The sequence below is a fragment of the Nycticebus coucang genome, chromosome 8 (assembly GCF_027406575.1).
Source record: "Nycticebus coucang isolate mNycCou1 chromosome 8, mNycCou1.pri, whole genome shotgun sequence".
Classification (NCBI taxonomy): Eukaryota; Metazoa; Chordata; class Mammalia; order Primates; family Lorisidae; genus Nycticebus; species Nycticebus coucang.
In genome coordinates this window covers 29,187,187-29,204,086 of record NC_069787.1, presented here as the reverse complement: position 1 = coordinate 29,204,086, position 16,900 = coordinate 29,187,187, and the positions used below count along the sequence as shown (strand labels likewise).

At 37.4% G+C, this 16,900-nt stretch overlaps 1 protein-coding gene across 3 annotated transcripts in view; it reads right to left on the bottom strand.

Moving 5' to 3' along the window:
* The window catches only part of TMF1 (TATA element modulatory factor 1), a 63,687-nt gene that overhangs the window by 9,222 nt on the left and 37,565 nt on the right, over positions 1-16,900 (bottom strand). Inside the window, exons 9-17 of one of the 3 annotated variants that reach the window (XM_053599242.1) lie at positions 12,513-12,605; positions 11,552-11,708; positions 9,023-9,215; positions 8,065-8,134; positions 7,777-7,869; positions 4,957-5,058; positions 4,514-4,666; positions 2,146-2,271; positions 792-1,432 (exon numbers count right to left, since the gene is read on the bottom strand). In XM_053599242.1, coding sequence (XP_053455217.1) covers positions 1,289-1,432; positions 2,146-2,271; positions 4,514-4,666; positions 4,957-5,058; positions 7,777-7,869; positions 8,065-8,134; positions 9,023-9,215; positions 11,552-11,708; positions 12,513-12,605 — 1,131 coding nt within the window. In that variant the 3' untranslated portion in view covers positions 792-1,288. Of the gene's footprint in view, positions 1-791; positions 1,433-2,145; positions 2,272-4,513; positions 4,667-4,956; positions 5,059-7,776; positions 7,870-8,064; positions 8,135-9,022; positions 9,216-11,551; positions 11,709-12,512; positions 12,606-16,900 lie in introns of those variants that run through there. The other 2 variants (XM_053599241.1, XM_053599243.1) reach the window with 2 other exon arrangements.

The window sequence follows — 16,900 nt, the reverse complement described above, 5'->3', positions numbered from 1 at the left end:
CTGGCATATGGAGCCAGTGCCCTATTCCTTTGAGCCATAGGTGCTGCCCGAATTTTATTACTTTTGATTCATTCTATAGGATAGTAAAACAAAGCTCTTCAAAATCACTTAAATGTTACTGATGCTGTCATAAAATCATTGTAAGTAAATTTTTTGCCACTATTCAATTATACCTAGATAACTTTACATACAGCTTTCTCTGGGCAGGTACCAAAATGTACTGAAGTTTATACAAACTTAATTGTGAACATTGGGTGAAATAAATTTTCAGACCAAAAAAATTTTCAGGCACTCTTCTAAATTTCAGACAGTGTGAAACTTCCACTTTTATCTTTTTTTTTTTTTTGAGGCAGAGTCTCACTATGAGGGTCGGTAGAGTGCCATGGCATCAAAGCTCACAGCAACCGCAAACTCTTGGGCTCCAGTGATTCTCTTGTCTCAGCCTCCCAAGCAGGGGACTACAGGCACCTGCCACAATTCCCAGCTATTTTTTGGTTGTAGTTGTCATTTTTGTTTGGCAGACCTGGGCTGGGTTCAAACCCACCAGCTCCAGTGTGTGTGGCTGGCACCCTAGCCACTGAGTTACAGGCGCTGAGCCTAGAGACTTCTACTTTTAATGGGAAAAATTTAGTTTAAGGCTGGGCATGGTGGCACATACCAGTAGTAACCTCAGCTATTGGGGAGGCTTAATGGGGAGGATCACTTGAACCCAGGAGTCTGAGACTGACCTAGGAAACAGTATCCAGACCTCATCTAAAAAACAAAAAAAATTTTTTTTTAAATTTAATAATCACAGGTTTAATAACTTTTTTAATCACTTGATATACATTTTCATGAGTAGTAATTAAGCTATGTTGAAAATTTAAATGCGAAAGATTTCAAAGTTTCAATGTTCATATTACTCTTTAAGTGTTCTCAATATATACAAACACATATAAATTAGATACAATTATATATCTACAATACATATATGAACACCACTCTCCTTCCTTAGCCATACTGATATTAGGATAAAGTAATAAATCTCTGTGCTGTTCAAGGCAAAAAAAAAAAAAAAAAAGGAATGGTTTAAAAATAAATCTTTAAAGAACAGTTTGAAAAATAAAGTTCAGATATTGCACAAAATAATTTAACTGTAAATGTTACTATATACTGTAAAACAATCTTAAAAAAATTTTATACTGTATAGTAAATCTCATTTTCTAATTCTATAAAAGAATTTATTGGAAGTCTGCATTTAGATATTAAGTGTTTACATTCAGTTTGATGGGAGTTCAATTTTCACAAGTTAACTAAGCCTTTGTCTTAAAAGCTCATCTATTTGAGTCTTATACATATTTTTTACATCTTCAAGATCTAATCGAAGTTCTTCTGCCTCTTCTGCTTTTTCTCCATACATCTGCAGAATAGTATTGTATCTCTGATCCAAATCCTGCAAAATTTGTGTTCATAATTTTTAAAATAAATATATACAACATCTTTAATATATTATCATGCATGAATCAACAGTAAATATATTACAATTTGAAGTATACACAGATATCTTTTAAAAATTAAATATACTCTATTGGAATAGAGTATAATTATTCTAATTATTCTCTTTGGAAAGCAAGCTCGATGACTGTCAATCTTACCAAATGGCTTTACTAAATTAATAATTCTCCTCATATATGTATATGGCTTAGTCTGTCCTCTCCCATTAATCACCTAATGAAATTTTAGCCTATTTACTTCATTGTGGTTTAAGTACTAAGCCCACAGGGAAAGTCAAAATAAAATATATTTTCATTTATGGCTTAATAGTGTCTCCTAATATCCAAATATGCTAATTGTGACGATACACATAACATCAATTGACAAAATACTAAGTTCACACAAAGTTAAATGGGCCTTGGGCAAATAAAATATAATTCTTTTACTATACTGGGTCTAAACATAATTGTGAAAAATACTTTGAATATGTAATGACACATGTAAGACAAAAGATTCATTTAAAGTTCTATGCTCAAATATCAATAGTTTTGAATTTTCAAAAAAAATCACTAAAGCATACATACACATCCATTTTATATAAACTGAAAATATGACACTTAATGTTACTGGATTAAAATACCTTAGACTCATCTTTAAGTAAAGAATACTTACTCTTAGCTGAGTTCGGAGTTTAGGTATCTCCTTCACTTTCTCTTCAAGTTCATCATTTTGATTTGTTAATTTAACTAACTCTTCAGCCATTATTGATCGAGTTTTTTCTAGATTGCCAATTTCTAACTGAGAAACATCACCACAAAACAGCTTAAATCAAAACATGTCTTGTTTAATATTCCCACTAATACAAAAATAATGTGTTATTTTTGAAGAAATAGACATGTTAAAACGCAACCTGAGCTAGCTCTCTTAAGTAGCAGAAAAAGAGTCCCAACTTTCCTCAAAGGTATATCATTTATAGAGAATAAAGAATTAAAGAAAATCCAATCATTTCTTTGAAAAAACTGTAACTATATTTTTTCTCTAATATTTCAGTTATACTAAATTGTTGTAAGAATCCAGAGAAATAAACACTTTAATTTTTTTTATAGCCCCATCTGTGTAGGTCATTGACAGAAACTTTTATCACTACCACAGAAATTAATTAGAGCCCTCAAGTATACCATATTGGGTTATACAAACATACCTGGGATTAAGAATATTCCAATCTAATTTTTGCTAATTCAAGATCTTAAATACAGTAATATTTTCATGCAACCAAAATAATAATGGGAAAAGAAGAAGTTTTACATACTTTCTGAGTGTATCAAGTTGTTGGTTTTTTTTTTTTGAGACAGAGTTTCACTATTTTGCCTGGTAGAGTGCCATGGCGTCACAGCTCACTGCAACCTCAAACTTTTGGGCTTAAGTAATTCTCTTGTCTCAGCCTCCCAAGTAGCTGGGACTACAGGCGCTCACCAGAACGCCCGGCTATTTTTTGGTTGCAGTTGTCATTGTTGTTTGGCAGACCCGGGCTGGGTTTGAACCTGCCAGCTCTGGTGTATGAGGCTGACGCCCTAGCCACTAAGCTACAGGTGCTGAGCCTGAGTGTATCAAAGTTTTAACACTGAAAACAGGTATGGGTTGAGTATCCCTCATCCAAAATGCCTAAGACCAGAGTGTTCTGGATTTCAATTTTTTTCAAATTTTGGAATATATGTATTATATATATGTTTGCTGGTTGAATATCTCATATCTGGAAATCTGAAATGCTCATTGGAGCATTTCTTTTTGGCATCATTTTGGTGCTTAAAGTTTCAGATTTTGGAGTAATTCAGATTTCAAATATTCAGATTTGAGATGTTCAACCTATAAAACATTTTTAACATTTCTTACTGCATAAAGTTTTTATTTTTATTTTATTTTTCGAGACAATTTCACTTTGTTGCTCTTGGTAGAGTACGTGGCGTCATAGCTCATAGCAACTGCAAGTTCTTGGGCTCCAGTGATTCTCTTGTCTCAGCCTCCTGAGCAGCTGGGACTACAGGCGCAGACCATAATGCCGGGCTATTTTTAGAGATGAGGTCTCCCTATGGCTCAGGCTCAGGCTGGTCTTGAACCCGTGAGCTCAGGCAATCCACCCACCTAGGCCCCTCCCAGAGTGCTAGGAGGCCTGAGCCACCGTGCCCAGCTGCATAAAGTTTTTAAAAAGCAAAAACAATGAAGTGGGAGGATTCTTCCTCAACAACTCACATTTTTTCCTTTTATGTGCAGTTTAGTAGCTCTAACTCCCCCTTCCCCCTTTTATTCACTCTTTGCTAGAGGAGTTGGAGCAATTTATCTAAATCCAGTAAAAATAAAATGGGCATGCTCAGCTCTACCACTTTCCCTTTGTCTTCTGGGAAAGAGCTGCCTGAATACAACTGGCATTCTGCTCCTAGATGCTTGTAAGTTTTAACTGGGCAAGCTGCAATGTGTGGAAAGACCTATTCCAGCCCAGAATTTCCAGTGATAGAGTAGCAATCTAATTCTAGCAATCTGTTAGCAAGTTCATTTGGCTCTTCTCTTTGGCTAATTTCTCCATCTAACCTTTAATTAATATGTGTATGTGACACATTTGGGGCTTCATACACCACTATTTTATTTTATTTCTCAATTTGCTCAAAATTAAGGTGGAAATGATGGGTGCTATTTACTAGATCCCAAATTTTCATTGTCTTCTATAGCACATTTAGTTTTTTGCTTTTTTTTTTCCATGGACAGGGAACCCAGTCATGGAGCGCAGTGGCACAATCATAGCCCACTGCAGTCTCAAATTCCTGGGCTTTAGTGATCCTCCTGCATCTTCAAAGTAGCAAGGACTATAAGTGTGCGCTACCACACCTACCTAACTTTGAAATTTTGGTAGAGACAGGGTCTTGCTATGTTGCTATGGTTGGTCTCATAGTCCTGGCCTCAAGCAATCCTCCCACCTCAGCCTCTCAAAGTACTGGGATTACAGGTGTGAGCCACTGTGCCTAGCCAGCACATTTGATTTTTCCAATACCTGTAAATGAGTAATTTCTCCTTCCCTTAGCTTTAGCTGAGACTGTAGATTTTCAATAATGCTTGATCCTGCTCCCATCCTTACAGCATCATAAAGATTGCTTCCATTTGCTGATGCAGACATTGGTCCAAATGAGTGATCATGAGACTCATCCTATGTTCATTTACAAAAGCATACACAATTATTCAGTTATCATAGACTGTGTTCCATTATCTGGTTCAAACAAAACGGTTCTGCCAATTCTTGCCTTAAAATGTATATAACTTTCTCCAAGCAAGAAAACCATCTATGTTTCTTCATTATAATTGGCATTTCTCCACAAATATTCCAATGAAATGCATATGGAATGGCCAAGTCATGGTGATAATAAGGCTGCCATCTGCCTATTCCCTTTATCATTATTAAATTTAAGAACTAAGCACATGTAAGAACTAATACCTCACCTGAGACAGAAAAGATGTCTGTAGTCCTGCCATATCAACTCCACTTATTGAACTTGAGCGTGACATGGTGGGAGTGCTAGAAACAGAAAATGGCTTGCGTTCCTTGGAGAGTAAAAACAAAAAAAAATTCTATTCAGATTTAAGAGCAAAGAGAGACAACAAGAAAATTTTCCATAATTCATTAAAACAAAGATTCATTCTAATTTTCCCATAAAATATTACAGATGTGAAATCTTATAAAAATATAATATTTAGTAATAAAAAGAAGAGATAGACTTGGCCAAATCATCACAGACCCATTTATATTACACCAACATATTTGTTGTTCATTTTTTTAAACTTTTTTTTTATATATATATATATATATATATTTTTTTTTTTTTTGTAGAGACAGAGTTTCATTTTATTGCCCTCCGTAGAGTGCCGTGGCGTCACACAGCTCACAGCAACCTCCAACTCCTGGGCTTAGGCAATTCTCCTGCCTCAGCCTCCCGAGTAGCTGGGACTACAGGCGCCTGCCACAACGCTTGGCTATTTTTTTGTTGCAGTTTGGCCGGGGTCGGGTTTGAACCTGCCACCCTTGGTATATGGGGCCGGCGACCTGCTCACTGAGCCACAGGCGCCGCCCCATTTTTTAAACTTTTTATTTATTTATTTTTTTATTGAGACAGAGTCTCACTTTGTCATACTCAGTAGAGTGCTGTGGCATCACAGCTCACAGCAACCTCAAACTCTTGGGCTCAAGCAATTCTCTTGCCTCAGCCTCCTGAGTAGCTGGGACTACAGGCACCAGCCACAAAGCCAGTTATTTTTATTGTTTAGCAGGCCCAGGCCAGGTTTGAACCCACCAGCCCCACAGCATGTGGCCAGCACCCTAACCACTGAGCTATGGTGCCCAGTCTATTGTTCTTTTTTAATGGAACAAGAATGTTTTTGTTGATACAAGTATATAAACTAAATTAAATGCTCATCTTACATAATATATCATCCATTAAACCTACTTCTTTAACATAAAATTACCAAGTTTTACAAACTATAAAGTTTCTGGGCTTACCCATTTTATTTTTAGTGTATTTTTAAAAAATTCTAAATAAACTCAGAAGTAACTTAAATTTACATATATGTAGTTTTGACATATTATGCTAACTCTAAGTATGCTATGATTCTTTAAATATAGAAAACTCACTTTAGAAAAATTACCTTCATTAACCAGAAAGAAAATAAACAAGCCAGCTTTGCTCCTAAGGTGCCTATGAGCCAAATGAGGTACACTGGTTTCGGTGAGAAACCACAAAATTCATTTAGAAAGGGACAAGACCACCTTTCACCATTAACAAAAATTGATTCTCACTGGATAAAAGATTTAAACTTAAGACATGAAACTATAAAAATACTAGAAGAGAGTGCAGAGAAAACACTTGAAGAAATTGGGCTGGGAGAATATTTTCTGAAGAGGACCCCCCCCCAGGCAATTGAAGTTGCTGAGATTTGATCAAATTAAAAAGCTTTTGCACAGCCAAGAGTACAGTAAGCAAAGCAGACAGACAACCTTCAGAATGGGAGAAGATTTTTGCAGGTTATGCTTCCGATAAATGTCTGATAACTAGAATCTACAGAGAACTAAAACTAATCAATAAGAAAAGAATAAATAACCCCATCTCTATGTGGGCAAGAGACTTAACATAAACTTCTCTGATGAAGACAGGCACATGGCCTATAAACAGATGAAAAAATGCTCATCATCCTTAATCATCAGAGAAATGCAAATCGAAACCACTTTGAGATATCATCTAACTCTAGTAAGATTAGCCCATAACATAAAATTCCAAAACTACAGATGTTCACGTGGATGCAGAGAGAAAGAAACACTTCTATACTGCTGGTGGGAATGCAAGCTAATAGGATCTTTTTGGAAAGAAGTTTGGAGAACACTCAAGGAACTAAAAGTAGATATATCATTCGATCTTGCAATTCCTCTACTAGGTATATACCCAGATGATCAAAAATCATTTTACAACAAAGAGACATTTGCACCAGAATGTTTATTGCAGCCCAATTCATAATAGCCAAGACATGGAAACAGCCCAAGTGCCCAGGGACCCATGAATGGATTAACAAATTGTGGTGTATGTACACCATGGAATACTATACAGCCATAAAAAAGATGGAGACTTCACATCTTTTATGTTTACCTAGATGGAGCTAGAACATATTCTTCTTAGCAAAGTATCTCAACAATAGAAAAAAAAGTATCCAATGTACTCAATACTACTATGAAATCAATATATAACCACCTACACAGTCATATGAATAGAAAAACTGACTTTAGTCCAGAAAGTAGACGGGAAGAGGAGAGAGGGGAGGGGAGGGGGAATATGGGAGGAAGAAGGGTATTTGGGGGGGACCTCAACTAATGTGCATGATGCATGGTACATTTCAAAACTATTTAGAAATGAGTACAATTGTGATGGATGTGTTACTTAGTTCAATGTACCCTGAACCCCATAAATGCATCAATGTACAAAGTTATGATTTAATAAAAAATAAATAAATAGAGACAATTATATAAACTTCAAAAAAAAAATAGAAGGGACAAGAGGTTCTATAATTCAAGTCTTAGAAATCAAAGATCTCTTTAGATATACTCCAACTGCTTTGGGTCCACTCTGAATAGAACACTGATAAATTTGGAATTTAACACTTTATTGATTTTAGGCATAAAAAAGTAGTACTTATAAAGCACAGCTAAAATTACAAATCAATGATTAATCACAACATCTACTAAATGGTTACACGAAAAACATCAACGAAATTCAATACCTTTTCTTTTATTGCTTCTTGAGTGAAAATGGCTTTCTTTCTTTCTTGTTCAATTTTCATTCTTTCCATTTCTAACTGACTATTCAACAGTGTCTAATGGAGAGAGAAAAAGACAATTTCTGTGATACTAATCCATACTATCATAATAAATCAATATTGATGTTAGGAACATAAGTATAAACTCTTATTTGTTTTACTTATAAAGAACAAGTTCCACATTGGTTTGCCACCACCCCCAACTATTCTCTAGTGTAGGCCCTCTAGGTTAGCGAACACAAACAGAAATACCTTTTCTTTCCTTGTCTCTTCAAGTGTTCTTACATATTCATCTTTTAGGTTTTCTAATTCAACCTGGCACCTATTAAACCAGAGAGAATTAAACAAAACAAAAAAAGATGATAGTACAAACTATTAAAAATGTGTTACTTTATTAACTTGTTACATTTTATTTTAATTACCACTGATTTTCCAACCCTTTTTTTCAGATCATTTGGCTTCCACTCAGAAGCCACTTTCATGCATTTTAGTCACTGCTGCTTCATTTAAAAGGGGGCTTCATAAAAATAATTTTGAGTATAACCATTCTATAATATGCTCAGATTCTCCAAAAGCTTATTAGGGAGTTTCATAAAAATGTTTTTAAAAGTTCACATTTTACTTTATAAATTATTTTTACTTGACTACTTTTAAAAGTAAAATTTCCAGAGAATAACTCAAAGGATAAAAACACACTAACCATAACCTTAATCTAATTTCAGGTAGATGGATTGTACAGCTTTTGGTTTCCAAGAACCCAGACATTAATTTCTAAAATCCTTATAATTCCAATGAGTAGTCTCCAAACTATTTTGGAGTCCTGCAGACCCCTTTAAAAATCCAATTAAAGGTATAAATTCTTTCCCTGGAAAAATGAAAATACGCACAAACACATCACACCATTTCAAGAACCCATAAGAGGTCCAATGAATCCCAGTCTCATTTTGTTATAAGATTTTTTTTTTTTTGCAGTTTTTGGCCGGGGCTGGTTTTGAACCCGCCATCTCCAACATATGGGACCGGCCCTCTACTCCTTGAGCCACAGGCGCCCCCTTGTTATAAGATCTTATTACTAATGACCCTGACTTTACACACTAAAAGTGTTTACTTTTAGTTCTCAGTGCTATGAAGCTAACAGCCAAAAACACTTTTAAAAGTGATTCACAATATGTTCACTGTACCAAGAATATCACTCAAAAAACCTGCTCACCTATTATTTTCATCTTCCAGTTTTCTTAGCCTATTTTTCTCTGATTCTAGCTGGACCTGAAACCTACTGTTTTCTTGTCTTAAGAGAGAATTCTGTGATTCCATGGAAGACATTTGAATTTTGTTGGCAAGCAGTTCTTCCGTAGCTGCACGCTCTCTTTCAACTGCCGCTGCCAATAAAGTCTGGTATTCACCTGATTGTAGAAGAAGAAAGAAAAATCACATTACCTAGAGACCAAGACACCAAGTCCATTCTGACTTTAAACTTTTTTTTTTTGGCCGGGGCTAGGTCTGAACTGAATTATGGTGAGCAAAAAAAGCCAATCCCAAAATGTCATATATTATACAATTTTATTTATAAAAAATTCTGGGGGGAGGGGACAAAGTCTCAAGCTGTCGCCCTGGGTAGAATGCCATGGTGTCTTGGCTCACAGCAACCTCCAACTCTTGAGCTCAGGTGATTCTCTTGCCTCAGTTTTTCTATTTTTAGTAGAGATGACCTCTTGGTTTTGCTCAGGCTGGTCTTGAACTCATGAGCTCAAGTGATCTGCCTGCCTTGGCCACCCAGAGTGCTAGGATTACAAGTGTGAACCACTGTGACCAGCCTATCTAACATTTTTGAAAGAACAGAATTTTAGAAATGGAAGACAGAGTAGTGGTTGTGAGGGATTTGGCATGGGGTAGAAGAGTTAAGAAGGTGGTAGGTGTGTTTATAAAAGGGTAACATAAGGGACTTGTGGTATTGAAACTGTACAGTACCTTGACTACAGTGATGGATATATGAATCTACACAAGTGGTAAAAATGTACAGAACTTAGGCAGTGCCTGTGGCTCAAAGGAGTAGGGCACCAGCCCCATATGCCAGAGGTGGTGGGTTCAAACCCACCCCCAGCCAAAAAAAAAAAAAAGTACAGAACTTAATGCATACATATACAAATGAGTACTAATAAAACTAGAGAAATATGAATAAAATCAGTAGAGTTTACAAATATCAATATCTTAGTTGTGAAATTATACTTTATGTTTACAAATTTTTAACATTTGAGGAAATTGGGCAAAATGTACAAGGAACTTTTCTAAGTTATTTCTTAAAACTGCAAGTGAATTTACAATTATCTCAATTAAAAAAAAAGAGCATTAAATAAGATTAAAATTTAACCAAGGCAAGAATTTTCATATTTTTCCTCACAAAACATTAATACCTCTAATTTACATTTTATGTTCTGCTCCACAGTATATCCATGCCCCTCTTAACAGCATACCACGGTATGTGTGTCCTATGGCTTTGCTTATATTCCTGAGCAATGCCATACATTCCTGAGGGTATGCAGACTCCAGTCTAAAAACTACAAGAATACCAGCTTCTAGCTTACATTTATTACTAAATTTTCATTTCAGAAATTATTAATTTCAGATGTCTCATATTTCATATCAAATTAGTCTTAAAAGAGCTGTCATAGATAAATAATAACCCTAAAATTTATCCCTATAAATTTAAAAATATATGAAGGTTCATTTAGTTCAATGCCCTTTTTTTAAGCAGATGAATCTTTCTTCAGACAAAATCTTACAAAGAACTGCAATAAAAAAAATGATAGACAAAGGAGGTCCTATTTTCACCAAAGCAGTCTGAGGAGCCCAGTGCCTTATTTATCAAGCTTCTTTCTCACCATGACAACAGCCCCATAGGCATCCAAGGGTCCTGTGAATACTGTTTGGAACCCACCAATCTAGTCATTCCTCCTGATTCACAAGGAGTAGCCCAGATAAAGAGTCTGGAGCAATACAAGTAACGCGTTTCAACTATTTGGCTGGATGATTTAAAACACACACACACACAAAACACCCAGAGTCCATGTCTCCTGACCTACATTCCAGTCTGCTTTTGTCACTACATTATCTCTCAAATTATAATTAGGTTCAGGAATAGGAGGAACACATGAATTTTTCATGAATTTGCCAGCTTCTGGAATATCTAGCATATCACACACTACCTAACTGTGCTTGAAGAAAAATATTTTGGAACAATAATTTTCTACTTATTAACAGCACAGAAAGGCAACCTGAACCATGTCTGTAAAGAAGTAGAGTACAGAATCTTAAGACCCCATAATAGCTCTCTTCTAGAGTTTAACTTTGACCTTCGTTAGGCCTATCTCTGCTCTTGGGATTCTACCAGTGACTAGAATCATTTATCTGATCTCTACCTCCTATACTATTGCAGACAAACTAGAAAGAGGCCACATTTAGCAATGAACAAGGAAAACCTGAATGCAGCAGTCTGTAAAAATGAATGAAAGAATGACATGGAAGTATTTTAGCCAGTATCTGACAATAAATAAGGGGAAAAAATGGTATGAAAGAGTCACAATTAAGGTATTCAAAAACAGGTGTGGAAAAGAAGAGGTAAAAATCCACATTTAAGACACAAAATATCAGATCAAGTAAATTTTAGTTTCAAACCATCATCCTAATTCTATAAATAAGATAAAAGGGTTTCTGCATCAAATATAAAAACTAAAGCAGTTACCAAGCCTGTCAGAAAGATTCTTCTCTAACTTCTCCCACGATGATGTCTGGGACCCTAGTGTCGCTTGCAAATTTTCTATTTGCCGAAGCAATGGTCTTGTTGTTGATGAAACACTTTGACTCAGTTCTTGGTTTCGATTCTCTGCTTCCTGGAGTCTCTAAATCATGGAATTCTTAAGTCATTAACACTGACAGCAATAAAAACACTATTAATAATGGCAAACAAAAATATATGAAATATTTCTGGAAAAATTATTTTTCTGAGAGATTTATTGCTTTTTTATTAAATTGTTTTTCTAACTTTAATCCCTCTGTTAAAGTTGCACAAGAATATCTAAGTAAGTGCTTCTTTACAAAGCATTTCTAAGACAGTCTTTAACTACCTTAAGGTAAAAAAAGAGTTCATTCAAACCCCTCAGGAGTTGCTTCCTCATTCACATATTTCTAGTATTTAGAAAAACAGAAAGATCAATCTAAGTCGTAATTCCTCTCCCTTTTTCTACGTACGTTCACTGATGGAAAATTAATTAAAGACAGAAACAGAAACTAGGCACTGATTATCTGCCCCACAGTAATCAAAGACTGATTCTTACTAATACGCTAGCTATTACAAACAAAAAAGGAATACTGAACACGTAATAAATCCATCATGATAATATTATTTTCTGTAAGACAAAATTAGGGATTTTCCAGTATACATTTTTTTTTTTTTTGTATTTGAACTCACGACCTCTAGCATATGAGGCTGGTGCCCTACTCCTTTGAGCCACAGGTGCTGCCCTCCAGTATACATTTTTAAGGTGCTTACTTTGACTTTACTTACATAAGCCACAAAAACACTGAGAAATCTAAGTATAGTAGTAATCCTCTCAATTCCACCAAATTATCCCATTAAGTCATTTTTTAATTTTTAGTAAAACACATACTTCTTAAATTTGTGTTTAGCAAAACTGTGATAGTACCTGCTGCAGTTCACTGATTTCATGGCGTAAATAATCCTCTTTTCTGGCAGCTGCTTGTTCTGTACGTTGCAGTGCCAGCCTAAGGTCCCCCACCTGTAGGAGAAACAATACAATACCACAAACATGTCAAAGCATTATCTATAACTTGTATTGCATATATACATTTTGTGTTATTGACTGATTGTTCGCATATAATACTTTATACTATCGAATGGGCTTTTACATGTGATTATCATACATCCTATTCGTTAAGCAATTCCTAAACTGTATCTATATTCACCATCTTCTTAGAAAAGCACTCTGTTAGGCAAAGGAAAGCACATAAACGTGTACATGACATAGCTATTACCACATAATATTGGAGAAAAGGCAACATATCCATAAGCCCTTGCCACATAAGGCAGAATGGGACAGGAGCTATGTGAGCCATAAAAACTAGATGCTGTGCTCATACCCTGGTGCACACATTGTAACAAAACTGCCATAGCCTTTTTGGAAAACACAGTACTCATCAATCTTTTCACGTTTTTTCATCTTGTCATCCCAGACCTAGAAATACATAAGTAAATACCTACAGTATTAGGTAGATTAGCAAAAACAAAACAAAACTGGAATATTCTAATATTGATATTAGATATCAAATATTGATAATATTGATAGCAAATATGATAAAACATGAACATAACATTAAAAATTATAATGCATAAAACATATAAAAATGATGTAATCCTAAATGAAAAAACTATAAAATAATACATGTGATACTAATTATAAAAATATGTACATGGAGACATAGGATAAGGAGGTAATACAGAAAACTGATGGTACTTATAAAAGATAGTTTTATGGATGGTAGACCTATCTATATGCTTTACCTCCTATTCCCCCATTTTTCATTATTGTTCAAATGTGTTTTTAACTTAAAATATTGATATTTTATCCCAGTGATAGAGTGGCAGAAACACAAGGAATTTACGGACTATAGCATGACTTATAACAGCAAAATATTGGAAATAACCCAAATGTCAATAAGAAACAGCTGAACAAGGGGAGGAGACAAGATGGCTGACTGAAGCCACCTTTTGACAGAGGCTCCCATCCAGAAGGAGAGTTAAAGGACAAAAATTTAGCAAGTAACTTGGTGGCTTTGAGCTGCACTAAGAGAGAATGTTGAAGAACGCACGTCAACCCCACTGAGGCGAGCTACGACAACAAGGATACAAACAAAAGGTACAAAATCCATCACCAAGCGGACGGGAGTCCCCTCCCCCATGAGAACAACTCGGAGTGCCCCACAAACAAACGGGCAGAGTTCAAAGGTCCTCCCACTACACTCCACGGGAGAGACCCTCTAAAAACTGGACCTACCTCCCCTACTGGGGTGCCACGGCGTTCTCCTGCCAGGCATAAAACTGTATAAAACTGTATAAAACTGAATTCTGAGCTCCCAGCGCTCCCTTCCACTCACACTGAGGTCTGGAGGCCAGTCCCCCAGGAGTTCACAGTCTTGGGTGATTTCTCGACGGGTGTGGACAGTGCCTGAACTGCAGCTGGTCGGCGCCGGCTTCGGGGCACAGGAGTGAGGATAGGACGGTCGGCTGAAAGGGGACTGCACCAGAGCGGCGGTTCCCTCTGGCACAGTGCAACATCCGTCTTTTGGCAACAATACGGCCAGGCATAAAACTGTGTAAAACTGTGTGTGTTCTCTGCCTGCAACCCTGGGCTCCCAGCGCTCCACTCCGCTCTCGCTCCATGGTCTGGAGGCCTGTCCCCCAGGAGTACAGACTCTTGGGTGGTTTCTCGGGGGACTGTGGATAGCGCCTGGGCTGCAGCCGGTGGGTGCTGGCACTCGGACGCGGGAACAAGGAGAGGACGGTTGGCTGAGAGGGAGCAGCACTGGAGCAGTGGTTCCCTGAGGCATAAAACAACAGTCCTCTTTTGGCAGCAATATGGCTCACTACTGGATATTCTGAAGCCACACCTCCTGTCTCCCTGGGCAACCAGAGACTGTGAGTAAAGGATTTGCCTGAGGCAACACCAACTTGCAAACCGGGGAAACTCCCAGGGCGTGGCTGACCCAGAGGTCCGCTATACTGAGCCTAAGACACACCTGGCCCTCAGGGGATCATCAGCCTATAGACAATACAAGAGAAAGGACAACTGATTTGGAACTCAATTCAGCTTCTCCTCTGCAAGAGAATCGCAAAGTTGTTCTGTTCTGTTCTGTCACTAACCTTAATCAGGGGCGAGACTGGACCTGAGTGAAAAACCCCCAACCTTCAAGTGCCCGAGGTTGTCAGGCCTCACCTCTTCCTGCTAGAGAGAGGCAGAGCACAGCGGCCTGGCAGACTTCCTTGTGATTTAGGCAGGTGCAAACTCCAGGAGTATCGGTTCAATACAGGCAACTGGGTCAACCAACTGCAGGGCTATCAGTGACTGGGTGTGACAATGCTGCAAGGTGGGGAAGGAGGGAGCAACCTTCCCAGACTGATCTATTGGCTGGGTGGCTCCTCCTGACTCCACACAGCACTAGGGAAAGCCACATCAGAGTAGTCACCAGACCCCTGTGATCCAGTTCACAGAGACCTCTTAAACTCTCTCACCCGTGACAGGTGCAGACTGAGACAATTGATTTGGATCTTTTGAATTGAACCAATCGCCTGAGGACAAATCAGGTGGTGCCTTGGGTGCGCGGTTATAGGAAGGTTTAATTTTCCTTTTCCAATTGTTGCCTGTGGTGGGCAGGGTGACTTAATTGCTGATATTTCTCCACAGCTGAGACTTCAATCCAGACTATATGTTTCACTAGGATGGGACAGAAACCAGCTGAAAACAAGACAGAACCACTTAGCCCCACCACACCAGACAGGGCCCCAGTTTCTCAGGCCACAACACTGTACAGGCCCTCAACCAAGCCTCAGGGGAAAACAATCAAAGAGAGTAAAACAACCATGGGGCGGAATCAGCGGAAAAACTCTGGTAACATGAATAACCAGAATAGATCAACCACCCCCCAAGGAAAGATATGGCAGATGTAACTGAAGATCCCATTCATAAACAACTGGCTGAGATGTCAGAAATCGAATTCAGAATTTGGATTGCAGACAAGATTAATAAAGTGGAATTAGGAATTCGAGGAGAAATTCAAAAGCTGTCTCAAGAATTTAACGAATTTAAAGACAAAACCACCAAAGACTTAGACACACTGAAGCAAGAATTTGCAGCTCTCAAAGATATGAAAAATACAGTAGAATCCCTCAGCAACAGAATGGAGCAAGCAGAAGAAAGGATTTCTGACATGGAAGATAAAGCCTTTGAACGCTCCCAAACTCTCAAAGAGGAAGAGAAATGGAGAGCTCTGGGATCATTCTCTCAGAGATCATTCTCTCAGAGAGCTCTGGGATAATTCGAAGAAGGTCAATATCCGAATCACTGGAGTTCCTGAAACCGATGAGTTAATAGATAAGTTAATCAGACCTCGCTGGGCACAGACGCCCTTCTACATGAAATTATGAAAGAGAATTTTCCAGACATGCCTACAGATTCTGAAATTCAGATAGCAGACAGCTTCAGAACCCCAGCATGACTCAACCCCATTAAGATATCCCCCAGGCATATCATAATTAACTTCACTAAAGTTAATATGAAGGAGAAAATTCTCAAAGCTGCCAGGAGAAAGAAAACCATTATCTTCAAAGGGAAGAATATTAGAATGACTGCAGATTACTCTGCTGAAGCTTTTCAAGCCAGAAGAGGGTGGTCATCGACTTTTAATCTCCTAAAGCAAAATAACTTTCAACCCCAGATCTTGTATCCAGCTAAACTGAGTTTCATTTATGATGGAGAAATTAAATACTTTAATGACATTCATATGTTGAAGAAATTTGCCATAACCAAACCAGCTCTTCAGGATATCCTCAGACCTATCCTCCATAAAGACCAACCCAATCCTATACCACAAAAGTAAACTCACTCAGAAACTTCGGATCAAACTCCAATTTCTACAGTGGTGAAAGGATTAAAAATGCCCACTGGACTTTTGAAAAACTCGATACCCAAAATTTCACCAGACTTATCAATATTCTCCATTAATGTGAACGGCTTAAACTGTCCTCTAAAGAGGCATAGGTTAGCTGACCGGATACAAAAACTCAGGCCAGATATCTGTTGCATACAAGAGTCACATCTTAACTTAAAAGACAAATACAGACTCAGGGTGAAAGGATGGTCATCCATATTTCAGGCAAATGGTAATCAGAAAAAAGCAGGTGTTGCGATTTTATTTGCAGATACAATAGGCTTTAAACCAACAAAAGTAAGAAAGGACAGGAATGGTCACTTCATATTTGTTAAGGGTAATACTCAATATGATGAGATTTCAATTATTA